Source organism: Hordeum vulgare, chromosome 3H (genome assembly GCF_904849725.1).
Source record: "Hordeum vulgare subsp. vulgare chromosome 3H, MorexV3_pseudomolecules_assembly, whole genome shotgun sequence".
NCBI classification, from domain to species: Eukaryota; Viridiplantae; Streptophyta; class Magnoliopsida; order Poales; family Poaceae; genus Hordeum; species Hordeum vulgare.
The window spans coordinates 513955867-513970068 of NC_058520.1; the positions used below are offsets into that span (position 1 = coordinate 513955867).

Below are 14202 nucleotides of genomic sequence, written 5' to 3' on the forward strand. Positions count from 1 at the left end.
AAACTTGCGGCGGCGGAAAAGTATTTTCGTGGCTCTCTCTGGTGGTTTTGGATTTTTAGAGAATTTATAGGCGCAAGAGGTAGGGCAAAGGAGCCACGTGGGGCCCACAAGCCTGCTAGGCGCGGTCCCTCCAGGCCGCGGCTAGGGGGCTTATGACCTCCCCCGAGGTCCTTTGCCTTCTCAAGTCCCATGCGTATCTTCTGTTATGGAAAAAATCATCCCGCGGGTTTTATTACGTTTGGACTCCGTTTAATATTCTACTCTGAAAAAGGTCAAAAACACGGAAAAAACAGAAACTGGCACTTAGCACTGAGTTAATAGGTTAGTCCCAGAAAAGATATAAAATAGCATATTCATGCATATAAAACATCCAAAGTTGACAAGATAATAGCATGGAACCATCAAAAATTATAGATACGTTGGAGACGTATCACATGTCCATAAAAATTAAGGTATTGTAAAGATCATACCTTGATCTTTAACTTTGTAGTTCACATAGCCTCGCAGAGCGTACTCCTAAAGCTCCAAATTACTACACAAAGCGATGAATTACAGACCTCAAACAACAGAGAATGCATACTTAAAAACCAACCAAATAGAGTAAAAACATCATGCATGTGAACGTAACCTATAAAAATGGATAGATCTTACCTTGATCTATCTTCTGTTCAACTACAACATGTTTGAAATTCAACTCTAAAGCATCATAAATCGTGACTCCAAGAGAAAAGAGGAGAGCTGTGTGTGTGTGTTCTTCAAACAGAAGAGAAGAGAGCCAGGCGGAAGAGAAGAGAGCTAGAGAGGAGGAGGCAGAGCCCGCAACAGCAGGAGCAGCTGGTATATAAAGAGCAAGAACACCTATTGTCGGTAGAACGGGTCAAAAATACATTGTATCTCCACCGCATCAACAGTTCAAGGCTGTCTGCCTCACTCGCAGCAGCATCTCAGCCTCGCTTCACGCGCCATCCCAGCTTCGCTTCCAGCACCGTCTCACATCACAATCGGCGCGTGATGAAATAGTGCCGGCCACCTCGGCTGGTGGCGGCAGGGACTCACCTTTATCCATTTCCGTCACGGGATAACACATGCAACGGCATTCTTGGTCGGCCGCCTGGCCTGATGGTGACAAGCTCCAACCGCCTCGACCGATGGCGGCAGGTTCATCTCGCGCGCCTGTCGTCAGGATCGCACATGATCTTTTTTCGCAATGCATTGTGCTGATGATCTTTTTCGGCAATTCGACTGAGCTAATGATTCTTTTGAACAAAAAATTCGCATCTGTGTAACTTGTTCTACGAGAAGAACCAGATCTGTATAGGAGTTGGTGCATACCTGGAGGCTCCAGTTCTTTTGTGTACACGCTCTGAACGAGTGCCGTATTCTAAATTTGGACATCCCTGCACCCTCGTGGTCGTGGATGCCAACTATAGTCTCTGGGAGAGGCATAAAAGAATTCAAAATCTTATACCCATGAGGAGCGGATATGCTCGAGCCTTTATACTAAGAAGTAAGAACGAGGGTTGACATCTTGATGTTCTCTAGGGATTACTATCTTTCACCATCACCGAATCTCCAGCTTGTTTTTCTCGGCCAAAGGCAGGAGCTAATGTTTTTCTTTTTCTTTTTGGCCGGTAGGAGCTAATATAATGTAAATAACTTGACAGTTGAGATCAATCACAAGAACCATGATATTGCTTGTTTGATTGATCTATTGAAACACCTGGGACGTGGTGCTCTGTTTGGTTTGCATTTAAACAACATATACTCTATCCATTCCTAAATATAAATTATTTTAAAGGTTTCACTAAAAGACTACATAGGAATATATATAGACAGATTCTATATCATATGTTCACTCATCTTGTTCCGTATGTAGTCTTTTAATAAAATCTTTAAAAATAATATTTAAAAACAAAGAGAGTAATTTTCATGGTAAAGAAAGGAAAAGATCTTCTGTTGTTGCAACTTGCACGGACAGTTGTCTCTAGAGCAGCGTTTTATAGTGGCCCCGGCGAATAGTTAACGATGATTGTCTTTGACTAATCCTGCCGTCAACGTCTCCCAGATTTCCACAATAATTCAACTTCTATCAAACCGTTGCACATGTGCACATCGCGTTGTATCGACGATGTTAGCTCTGTCGAATTTCTCATTGCAACTTTCAAAAAATAGTAAAACCCCATTTTAGGATTTTTGCAATGCAAAGGGGCTGATAATACCTCGATCAGCAAGAAACTATTCGGTAGCCAGAAAATATCCGTTACCACTCCCAAGCGAACATAGTCAACTACTGCATAGTAAATTACGAGGATGTCATGGTATTTTCATTTTTTGGGAATGTTGTATCTTGTACTAAAAAGTTAATCGCCACTAACATATTTTTCTAGCATGCAAGCATGCCTCATCAACATACAAACATGCATGTAAAAAAATCAATCTCAACATGCAACTATGAGTAAGAAAACTCACCTGATCAACATGCAAACATGCATAAGTATTTTTATTCTATTGTGATATTTGTATTTAACAAATACTTACAACTATAGAATAATCAAACACAGTAAATCATATGTATTCTCAGTTATTCATGTTCTTTATATCCAAATATCATTTAAATATATTACAAACATTCCAGCAACAACGTGTGGTGATTCTTCTAGATTGATATTGAACTAAGTATTTAATAGCGAAAATATTTTTTAAGGAGAAAATAATGGATGTAATATTACTAGATGTCAATTTTGTATATATATATATATATATATATATATATATATATATATATATATATATATATAATTGAATCTTACACACTAAATGTTTCAATGTCACAAAATAAAAAGCATTAAATCCTAAAAGCACATCTCCAAATAATTACTAAACTTGTATTGTTTGTAGCGTAGTTTGTGAGCATCAATTATATGTACTAACTTTGCATGGAAATATAAATGTTATTATATTTTTTCGTTGAAAAACATGTTGTCCTATTAACTAGACAAATGCAACAAACACCCTTGAAAAATAAAGATATTATATAAAAATCGCGGAGCTGGCTTTTTTCTCTCTCCCAAACGGGTCGATGGTGCGCCCCGCAACCTCTTCATTGCTCGATGTTGATGTATAAGTGTGCAATCCTCCTTTTTCTATTAGCATGAGTTTTGGGTTAAATGGCTGGTGCCTGCAATTCTACTATGTATCAGAGCCATGACTAGGTTAATAAAAATGAAAAAGGTGTAGCTCTTGGTTATCAAAATAAGTTATCTTCTAGAATAAGTTGGATAGGGTCAGTTTATTTTGACACCCTCGCATTGAACTGACTTATGCATGAAATTCTACATGCGAGGCTGATAGTTGCTACCTTATATCGACTATGTACGTGTGATGCATGTTAATATTAGGCAAGATATTACTGTATTGCACATCATAATACTACGTGGCATTGGTTAGATATAATTACTAGGAAGTGCATTGGTTTAAAAACACCCAAATGATAACGCCCAATGTGTGGCATGTTTGCACACTTCATCCACATGCATCAATCCATATTGAATCTGTTTTGCACAAATTCTAAAGAAATTTGTCAAAATTTCAGTGTCATTTAGGCATCATCGTATGTATGGACGTTGGAGAGTTCACTCACACGACCCATAAGGCGTGGTTGCCAGTTGCGCCGTGTAGGCGAACCAGTTTCTGTCCATATAATCACGACCTAGCCCATGCACGTGTGGGCAAACTGTTCTTCGCTCACACGATGCTCGTATGTTGCTAGATGACAACAACAGTTGCGCGTATGTGGCAACTAGGTAAACACACATGATAATTATGATTCATTGCTAGATGTCAACTACAGTTGCGCGTATGTGGCATCCAGGTGAACACACATGGCAACTATGATTAACCATACATGGAAACTACGGTTGAACCACACGTGACAACTAGATAAACACACATGACAACTATCCCTGTATAACTAAAGTATCATCGCACGGATAACTATAATTAATCAAAACAGAGAAAGTTGTCATACTTTTACAACTACATTTGTCCTTCCGGGGAACTAAAGTTGTCGTCCTTGGGGTAACCAAATGGTCATCACGTGGGTAACTAACGTAGCTGCGCTAGGACATGTGGGAAGATTTCACACGCACGGAGTGAGGATGAGTAGTACTTGTTGGATGTGTGACGCGAAGTAGCTGCGCCCACACGTACGTGTAAGTAGTTCTTATGCTCACCCACATACGGCGTGTGTGGGCTGCCTCCTGCGTATTCCACACATGGTGTGTGGGTGAATGTCTAATATGTCGCACTTGTGGTGAATATCGAGACCCTAAAAATAAGATCATCTCCAATGTACTTCCTCCGTTCCAAAATAAGTGTCGCTTCTTTAGTACAAAAATTATACTAACTTAGTACGTCATCCGTTCCTAAATATAAGTATTTATAAAAAAATTAATAGGGGACTACATACGAAGCAAAATGAATGAATCTACACTCTGAAATATGTCTATATAGATGTGTATGTAGTCTTCTGATGAAACTTTTAAAAAGATTTGTATTTAGAAACAGAGGAAATACTAAATTTACAACACTTATTTTGAGACGGATGGAGTACATGTCATATCTAAGATCTCTTCTAGTACTTTTTTAAAAGTGGATCCCCTCTCGCTTCATTTTGCCTTTGACTTCACATACATGGTTATTCATGCTTATCCTCGCTAGCTAATAAGCTCCATAAACTCCTTCCACTTGGTTCTTCCGGTCCATGTCAGTTTGGCAATCCAAACCTTCGAGAGCGGCTATATAAATCCCACAGAGTCCCATTGCGTAGACATCGGAGCCACAGCTAGCTCAAGCACAGAAAAACAGTCACAAACCACACACATGCACATGAAGGCTTCCGCAGGCCAAGATTGCAGCAAGCACATCGTTCTGGTGCACGGCGCATGCCTCGGCGGCTGGTCCTGGTTCAAGGTGGCGACGCGGCTCAGGTCGGCCGGGCACCGCGTCAGCACGCCCGACCTGGCTGCGTCGGGCGTCGATCCCACGCCTCTGCGCGAGGTGCCGACGTTCCGCGACTACACCAAGCCGCTGCTGGACCTCCTCGAGTCCCTCCCGCCCGGCGAGACGGTGGTGCTCGTCGGCCACAGCCTCGGCGGCGTGAACGTCGCCCTCGCCTGCGAGCTGTTCCCGGAGAGGATCGCCGCCGCGGTGTTCGTCTCCGCCTTCATGCCGGACCACAGCTCGCCGCCGTCGTACGTGCTTGAAAAGTTCGTGGAGGGGAGAACGCTGGACTGGATGGACACGGAGTTTAGGCCTCAAGATCCCGAGGGCAAGCTGCCCACTTCCATGCTGTTCGGGCCGCTGGTCACGCGAGCAAAGTTCTTCCAGCTGTGCTCGCCGGAGGTACGTACTGTTATTACCTGCGCATGCACATTTTATTCTACTCAATCAGCTTGAATATCGATCGAGATTCTAACGTTGTATGTCGGAATCATATGGCTGGCAGGACCTGACGCTGGGAAGATCCCTGATGAGGGTCAGCTCGATGTTCGTGGACGACCTGAGGCTGCAGCCGCCATACACCGAGGCCCGCTACGGGTCGGTGCGCAAGGCGTACGTCGTGTTCAAGGACGATCACGCCATCGTCGAGGGGTTCCAGCGGTGGATGGTGCAGAACTACCCCGTGGATGAGGTGAAGGAAATCGACGGGGCGGACCACATGGCGTTGCTCTCGACGCCGACCGAGCTGGCGCGCTGTCTCGCTGACATCGCCGTCAAGTATGCTGCTTGACTTCCTCGCAGAAAAATAAAACACGTATGCTCCTACTTGACGATGGTGCCGCGCACGTTGCCTTGATGGTCTGTCCATCTGTTTACCTTTGGTACCCTGTCGTTGTCGGCATTTGTGATTTTCTACTGCGCTGTTGTTACCTACCTTCATGGTTTGTCCCTTCGTTATGTTTCAGAGACTTCTATTGTACTCTATTCATGAAAAAAATTCAGACAGATGATGTTTCAACATCGTATCGTGGTGCATATGTATCTTGTCGCTATTATAATACTAGCAAAAGGGCCCGTGCGTTGCAACGGGAGAAAAAAATACCACACGCTTTTAATCTTTTTATAATCATTTTAATTTATTAAAATAATAAGCTAACTAACTAATGTTGTCAGTCCTATCCTATTTTGTTGAAAAATCAACCCGTCCATTGTTGATTCCACCATAATGAGAAATTGAGCGGGACAAGCAAAGCAAAACAAAGAGGCTATGTGAATTGATCAATGGACTGTTATCTTATTTCACTCATGGTGTAGAGAATGTGAGATCAGATGACAAACTGAAGATGGTGTCCATTCTCTGTCTCTACAACAATACAATCTTACATTCAATACATTCATTCATCAGCAAACAAATCCCCACAAAACAAAATTTCTTGCCAGTGCTTGACACACGGTTGGAGGCATGGGGAGGGGATCTCACCAGATGATGAGTTCCTGCCGGAGGAGGGGATACGATGATGGGAGCAAGGGTTAGGCGCCTCTATCTGGCCATAAGGAGTCGTCGTTGCCGCGCCATAACCTCGGAGTTCCCCGTGTGAGCCATGAAGGCCCGCCTCCACCTGCAAGTACTTCGCTCCGCCTCGCCTTATCTGGCCATCCGCAGTCACTGTAGCTGTCGCGTTGATTTGATCCAAAAGTTGTGCTCGAGCGCCGAAACGGGGGCAGCAAGCGGGCAGAGGTACGGCCGCGGAGGTGGGTGGGTTGAGATCGACAACAGTGGTGGTTGAGGTCGGCCGCGGCGGCGAGTGGTGTGGCAGCGGCCTGGGCACATGCCAGGGTGGACCAGGGTCGACGCGATGCGCTCGAGCGCCGTAACAGGGGCAGTGAGCGGGGATAGGTACGGCCGCGGAGCCGGGTGGGTTGTGATCGGCAGCGCTGGCGGTTGAGGTTGGCCGCGACGGCGAGTGGTGTGGCGGCGGCCTGGGCACAGGCCAGGATGGCCCAGGGTCGACGGGAGGAGGCGATGCGTACGGGTATAATTTTTGCAGCGAATCTTTTTCCTTTTGCGTTGCAGATAAATGATGAAGCACGGGTTGAATAACCAAAATTACAGGGGCTTTTTATAAAAATACCACGATGGGTTTTCCGACGGAAGCAATAGTCGCTTTATTATTAGGTATAGATATAAAATTGAAGATAAATATTGGTGAGCACGTGCATGTAACCTGTGACCGGTGTGGCGCAGGTTGCTTGATGATCTATCTGTTTAACGTCCGGACTTGATCGATACCCTTCATATTCAGTCTAAATATGAGACAGATATAGAGGTGTCCGGGCGCCTGATAAGCCCGTCACGTCAGCCTGGCCCGTGCTGACCCGCATCGACCTCGCATATATCCGTCCTCGTCCGCTCGCCGGACCAAACCCTATCATTTCACTCCACTTCCCTCCGCTCTCATCCGTCATCCAAACTCACCTCCGGCGATCTCCGGCATGGCGGGCAACGGATCCGAGTCCTTCATCTTCAGATCCATCGACCACGAGCTCATCCCAAACGACCCTAAGGAGGAGATAGCTGTCCGGCTTGCGCTCCGCCACTCTCGGGAGGCGGCTGCCCGACGGGGGCACTCGGACTCGCAACATCGGAATCCATTGCGTCGACACAACCGATGCTTGGATCCGACGTCGCTGCCTCACCGGAGATGGTGCGGTCCGTCTGGCGTCCGAACGTCGTGGCGGATGCGCAACACCTCCATTGGCGCATCGAGGACGCGCCATGTGTGTGTCGTCGAACGTTAGCATGGTGCGGCGTGCCCACCATGCGAGACAGCGGGCACGAGAGGCGACGAAGGCCCTCGTATCGATGAACGTTGGAGAGGCAGAGTCACACTCTTTGACGCCCCGTATGCTGCACGGGTGCGGGCGCCGCAACCATGTCATGGTGGACGTCATCTTCTCCAAGGAATGATCATCATCGACCTAATGTCCACCGGCACCGTTCGGGTTACGGGCTCCGACGAGGCAGAGTAGGACATGGTAGATGGCAGGAGCTCGACTCCCGTGAGCCGGCTAGTGTCTCATGTCCTACTCAACCTTCACGGAGATAGAACTGACACAACGAGGGACGCAACCAATCGTCGGACATGATCCCGACGAACCCGGACGAGGTCCGCTTGTATTGAGTTTACATTGCATGTAATAATATAGGTTAAAGGTTTTAATTTAAGGTATTCGATTATAGAATGCATTATTTAAGACGTAATCGACGTAATCGATCAGTGCTTGCGTACACGTCCGTTAGTGTTTAAGGGGTCAGATTTGCCAAATCGTAGATTGTCTGATCTTTCACACACTTCTACTGCACTCTATTTCACACCGATGATGCTTCCACTGGTGGAAAAAAGGCCTTTGGTCGCGGTTCGCAACTGCCATTAGTCGCGTTTGCTCAACCGCGACCAACTAAGCGCGACTAAAGCCCCCCACCTTTAGTCGCGGTTTCTTAAGAACCGCGACTAAAGGCCCGTCCACGTGGGCGCTGGCGCCCACGTGGACGGGCCTTTAGTCGCGGTTCTTCTGGCCAACCGCGACTAAAGGCCGCCACAGGTTTAGGGTTTTAGCGCGCGCCCCCCCCCCCCCTAAACCTGTTTTCTGTTTAATTTGTATTGTTTTATTTCTTTTGTGCTTTATTTTAATTTTGAAGGAATTTCATATATTCTACGGTACTACATACATGCATATGAATGTACAATTTCAAACAAATTTGAAATTAGAACCAAAAAGAATTCAAGAGGAATATACAATATATATTCAATATCATCGGATGACCATATACAATTTTGAACAAGTTTCCATACATAATTTAATGCATATAAAGTTCTACGTCCTCGTAATGGTGTTCTCCTTTAGGATGGAGGACTTCCCTGCTGAACCATCCAGCTAGTTCCTCTTGAAGTGGTCGGAAGCGAGCTTCTGGACTAAGCATCATCCGGAGGTTATTCCTCTTAGCATTGGTATCACTCGGAACCCGCTCAGAGGTGTATCTCCGGATCATCTCACAGACATAGTATCCACATAGATTGGTCCCCGCTGGCTGAATATCCCCAGCATTCTTCGGCTTTGACCTTTTGAATTCTAGCTCTTTTTTGAATTCACCGACCTTTGTATCTACGAACCGTCTCCAAACCCTACGAGGCAAAGAAAATTAAATGAACAAGAGAGTTATTAGTTACTTGATATTAGGAAATGAACGAAATAGGCCGATCGATATAGAGCGCAAATGAATGAAAATAATTACTTCTGCAGCATTCTTCTCATGCCGCCCCAAAGCTTTGGATCCATATTCAGAGAGTCTTGGACGAGACATTCTGAGGTGTTAACTTTAATTACTAGCAGAATCCAGTGGAACCTGCGGACACGATACATGCACAGTACGTCATGCATAACTCATCGATTAGCCGGCCACATACCATGCATGGAGTAAACAAAAGAGAATGTGCTCAAGACAGAAACACTCACCCAAAATGGTAAGGAAATAGAATATCACTTTTGAGTTCCTGCTTTGTAAGAAACTGCCACAGGTCTGCCTCCATGTCGGCGGGGTGATGCTCCAACACATGTACATTAACGATGTGTGGGTCAATGAACCCAACATCATGGATGTTCCTTACTCTGCATTCCTTAATCTTCATTCTGCATGTATAATAGCGGACACAACAATATAGTTAGGACATATATATAGTGCAGGCAATATGAACGAGATGGGGTAGAAATAAATCACTTACAGAACGTAGCAACTGATGATAGATTTGTCGAGATCGCGCAGATTGAAAAGCTGGAACAATTCACTCAGTTCAATTTGTACATAGTAATGTTTGAAGTGATGCTCATGTCTAACTTCCGCATAAATATAATCTTTGGCGTTTTTATTTTTTATGTAACCCTTGTACCATTTCAGCAGACCTTTCATTTGTGGAGGTAGATCCTTTTCCTGCGCAGGCTCGACGAGAGGCCCATTCTTGACATATGTAATTACTACCTCCTTCACTGGCGCCTCATCAAGGCCTAACAGTTCACGAAGAGTAATACCTAAGTTGGCCGCTTGTTCTCTGGCACTCGTTGCAGTCAATCCCTGTGCTGCCGCAGCTTGTATGATCTCGGGGGCATCCGGACCGGCGGCTTCCACTATAAGCGGGGCAATCGATTGTTTACTTTGTTCCCCGAGCTGGGCAACTTGTTTCCCGCTTTTTTTACTTTCGGCCTTCTCCCGCTCTTTGTTCTCCTTGAACATGAGTGCCTGCCTGCGAAGTTCACGTGCATAGTCGTCAGGCAGATTCTTCGCGGCTTGGGACGGTGTGCTCAAAAATGACTTAGCCCACTTCTTTTGCTCATCAGAAAATACTGGCTTGGGCTCGGGCTCTCTTTTCTTCTTGCAGTCCGCCTTCCATTTCTCCAAATCAGCAGTCGCGGCCGCGTCGACTTCCTCGGCACTACGTTCCCAAGGCCTTGTGGGGAGAGGCTTCAGTGATGGCTCCGGTACCTTTGTGGTCTTAGGTACATAAGGGTCCGGGTTAATAATCCAGGACTGCTTCTGCTTCTGCTTCTTTGCCGGAGGTGGATTGGGGGGCGGCGTCTGATCACCCGCCGGACGAGGACTGGGGGGCGGCGTCTGATCACCCGCCGGACGTTGTGGACTGGGGGGCGTCGGCTGACGTGACGGAGGTGTAGGTGAACCGCCACCACCACCACCACCACCACCACCGCCACCGCCACCACCACCACCGTAGGGGGGTGGACTTGTTGTCCTTGGCGCCTCGCCTGGAAACTTGATAAACTTCTTTTGCCATAGAATGAAATGGCGCTTGACATCTCCAAGTCTTTTCTCCCCTTCAGGTGTAGCAATGTCAATCTCCAGGTCCTCAAACCCTTGGACTATGTCCTCCACCGTGACACGAGCATAGCCATCTTGAATGGGGTTGTTGTGGTGGAGTGCTCCAGGTAAACATGGTAAAGCACTGCCGATGGCTACCTTCATGGACATGTTCCCGATAGGATAATACAGATGACATTCTTTCATCTCCTTTATATCGTCCACGGGGTAGCGAGGAGGCTCCGGTGCAGTAATTTCGACCACCAGAGGCTCCGGTGCAGTAATTTCGACCACCAGAGGCTCCGGTGCATTAATTTCGATCGTCGGTGCATCTGCACCAGCCGGTGGGGCCTCCGTGGAAGCCACGCTGCTTCTCCGCTGCTGGCTTCCGAGATCCGCTGGATGATCTTCATGCTGCACCCGAGCTGCATCTCTTTCGGCTACTAGTACACTCATGGTTTTCTTCATCACATCCATTTCCGATGCCAACCGCGCCACAACATCTGCTTCCCGATCCATCTTTCTCTTACGGCTTCTGTAACCGTACGGGTCATCGTTCTGGGGGAACCCTATTTTCCACGGAATGTGCCCCATGCCTCGTACACGTCCTCCGTGTTCAGGATTCCCGAGGGCTTTTGTCAGCGCGTCGTTCTCTCTGTTGAACTTGATCTTCCCCTCTTGAGCATCCCTCATTGCGTCAATAAGGGCTTGGGTGGGTTTAATTAATTTGCCCCGGTAAACACACTCCCCTGTCTCCGGGTTCAGCGTTCCCCCATGCCCGTACCACCAGCTTTTGGCCCTTGGGTCCCATTCCTCCGTACCTGGACGGATTCCTCGCGCCCTCAGCTCGTTCTCCATCTTCTCCAACCTAGGCAACAAAATGCGATACCCTCCTGGCCCCATAATATGATTGTACTCCTTCTTAGCCGCATTTTCCTTATTTTTTTCGATATTTGAATGAACTGCTCCGATTTCTTTTGCTTCACAAATTCTGGCCAATCATGTTTCAGTTTCTCATATTGTCCTTTGAAATCCGGAGTCTTGTTCTGCTTGACAAAGTCATGGGCTAGATTTTGCTTGAATTTCCGGAATGCGTCGGCCATCTTATGAAGAGCGAACTGTTTGACTAGCCTCCTCCTCTCCTTGTTTTCCTCAATGTTGTTACCCTCCTCATCGAATTTGTTGTATTCCGGAGGTAGAACGAAATGTTCCATAAGCTTCTTGAAGCAATCTTTTTTTGTTCTCTTATCGACAAAAGTGAAACCTGCAGCAATTCGTGCCTTCTTTGGCTCATTCCACTCCTGGACGGTGATCGAGACGTTGTCTCTAACAACGGCTCCGCATTGGCTGACAAACTTGGTGGCGTTCTTGCGGGGCTCCAGCGGCCTGCCGGTTGCATTGTCGACAACCTCGATGGTGCATGTTTCTCCTTGTTTCATCGTCTTGGTTGCGCCACGCTTTGACGACGTACTCGATTGTTTCGACGATCCGGCCGAGGGCTAAAATAAGAAAGAGAGTCGCGCGCGTTAGTACACACATATTTATTCAAATCAGTTAGTTTGTATCACCAGAGGCTCAATGTATATATATACCTCGGCGCCGGAGGTGGTTGCTACTTCCATTTGAAGATCGTCGTTTATCGACGTTTGTTCGGCATCATCTTGCTGACGGCGCCCTTCATCTTCACCGTCAAGGTTCAGATAAGAAGAGATATCATCTTCTTCTTCTCCGGTCGGCACATATAGAATATCGCCGTTTATGATGCCGAACATATGTGCTTCACCGTCCGGACCATAGTTGTCCATAATCGGGTCAGCTCTATCGTCCGCCATTATGTCAGTCCTGAAAACATGTAGTAAAAACAAATTAATTAAGTGAAGAAGGGGGGCGGTGGCGGTGGCGGTGGCGAAAGGGCGGTGGAAAAAGGAGGGGGCGAGGAAGGGGTGGGAGAGGGTGTCGCGGTAGAGCGCGAGACGGGGCGGCAGACGACGGCGTCACGGAGAGTTTTAACTAGAGTTTTTGACCGTGAACCTGCTGCTTCAACTTTGCACTGGCCGACCGCCGATTCGCTGGTTCATTTGCTAGTTTTTTTCAATTTAGATTGATTAATTATTTAAATTGATGATTTTTTAACTCGATGATCTTTTTTATATTCGATGAAACTTTTTCATATTTGATAGTCTCTGTTCTTTTTCATATTCGATGAAACTTTTTATATTCGATGAAACTTTTAAATAGATAGTCTCTGTTCTTTTTCTTCCAAGACGTTCTTCCAAGACGTTCTTTTTCTTCCAAGACGTTCTTCCAAGACGTTCTTTTTCTTCCAAGACGTTCTTCCAAGACGTTCTTTTTCTTCCAAGACGTTCTTCCAAGACGTTCTTCCAAGACGTTCTTTTTCTTCCAAGACGTTCTTCCAAGACGTTCTTCCAAGACGTTCTTCCAAGACGTTCTTCCAAGACGTTCTTTTTCTTCCAAGACGTTCTTTTTCTTCCAAGACGTTCTTCCAAGACGTTCTTCCAAGACGTTCTTCCGAGACGTTCTTCCAAGACGTTCTTCCAAGACGTTCTTTTTCTGCGAGCCCTGTCGGCATCGATGGGCGCGGGGACGAGGGCGGCTATGAGCGCAGCGACGAGCGCAATGCTTCGAGCGGAGGAAGCGAGGAAGGCGGCGACAGGAAGCGAGGAAGGCGGGCGCGGCGCGGGAAAGATGAAAGGATAGGGGTGAACCCTTTAGTCGCGGGCGAGGGCGACGGCGGGCGGCGACGACGGCGAGGGCGACGGCGGGCGGCGTCGACGAGGGCGAGGGCGACGGCGGCGGCAGGCCTTCGGCGCGCGCGCGACGGTTGGAATCGGAGAAGACGAGAGAGATGGAGAAGACGGCGGCAGGGGAGGCGACCCGCACTTGTATTTATAGCCCCCCCCTTTAGTCGCAGTTGGGGACGAGACCCGCGACTAAAGGTACCCTTTAGTCGCGGGTCGCCTCCCCAACCGCGACTAAAGGGTTTTTGGCGGGTTTTTTGCGTTCCCGCGCCCCCCCCCCCCTTTAGTCGCGGTTGGGGAGGCGACCCGCGACTAAAGGGTAACCTTTAGTCGCGGTTTGCCAGACCAACCGCGACTAAAGGCCCCCCCCCCCAAATCTTCTTTTATTTTCAGAACCTTTTATCTTTTTCTTTTCAGAAAAATCATCATTGCTTTTATAGAAACTTCAAACATTTTATTTTCTGTTTTCTAAGCATATTTTCGTAGGAAAAATATGCATAGAGACAATACATTGAATCTGCCTAAAACGGGACAGAAAAAAGAGAATCCATTTAAAGGGAACATTGGCCACAGCCT

At 46.9% G+C, this 14202-nt stretch overlaps 1 protein-coding gene across 1 annotated transcript; it reads left to right on the forward strand.

Annotated features, from left to right (window-relative positions):
* Positions 1–4780: 4780 nt before the first annotated feature.
* Positions 4781–6019, forward strand: LOC123440350 (salicylic acid-binding protein 2-like). Its single transcript, XM_045116922.1, has 2 exons — positions 4781–5403; positions 5507–6019. Exons 1-2 carry the CDS (start codon positions 4882–4884, stop codon positions 5789–5791), a joined length of 807 nt encoding a protein of 268 aa, XP_044972857.1. The 5' UTR covers positions 4781–4881; the 3' UTR covers positions 5792–6019.
* The last annotated feature ends 8183 nt before the right edge of the window (positions 6020–14202 follow it).

What these genes read in the sequence shown, in the direction of transcription:
- LOC123440350 (XM_045116922.1), top strand. Translation starts at nt 4,882, where the DNA reads ATGCACATGAAGGCTTCCGCAGGCCAAGATTGCAGCAAGCACATCGTT. An exon ending in TCCAGCTGTGCTCGCCGGAG is followed by an intron (nt 5,404 to 5,506) that starts GTACGTACTGTT and finishes TATGGCTGGCAG; the next exon opens with GACCTGACGCTGGGAAGATC.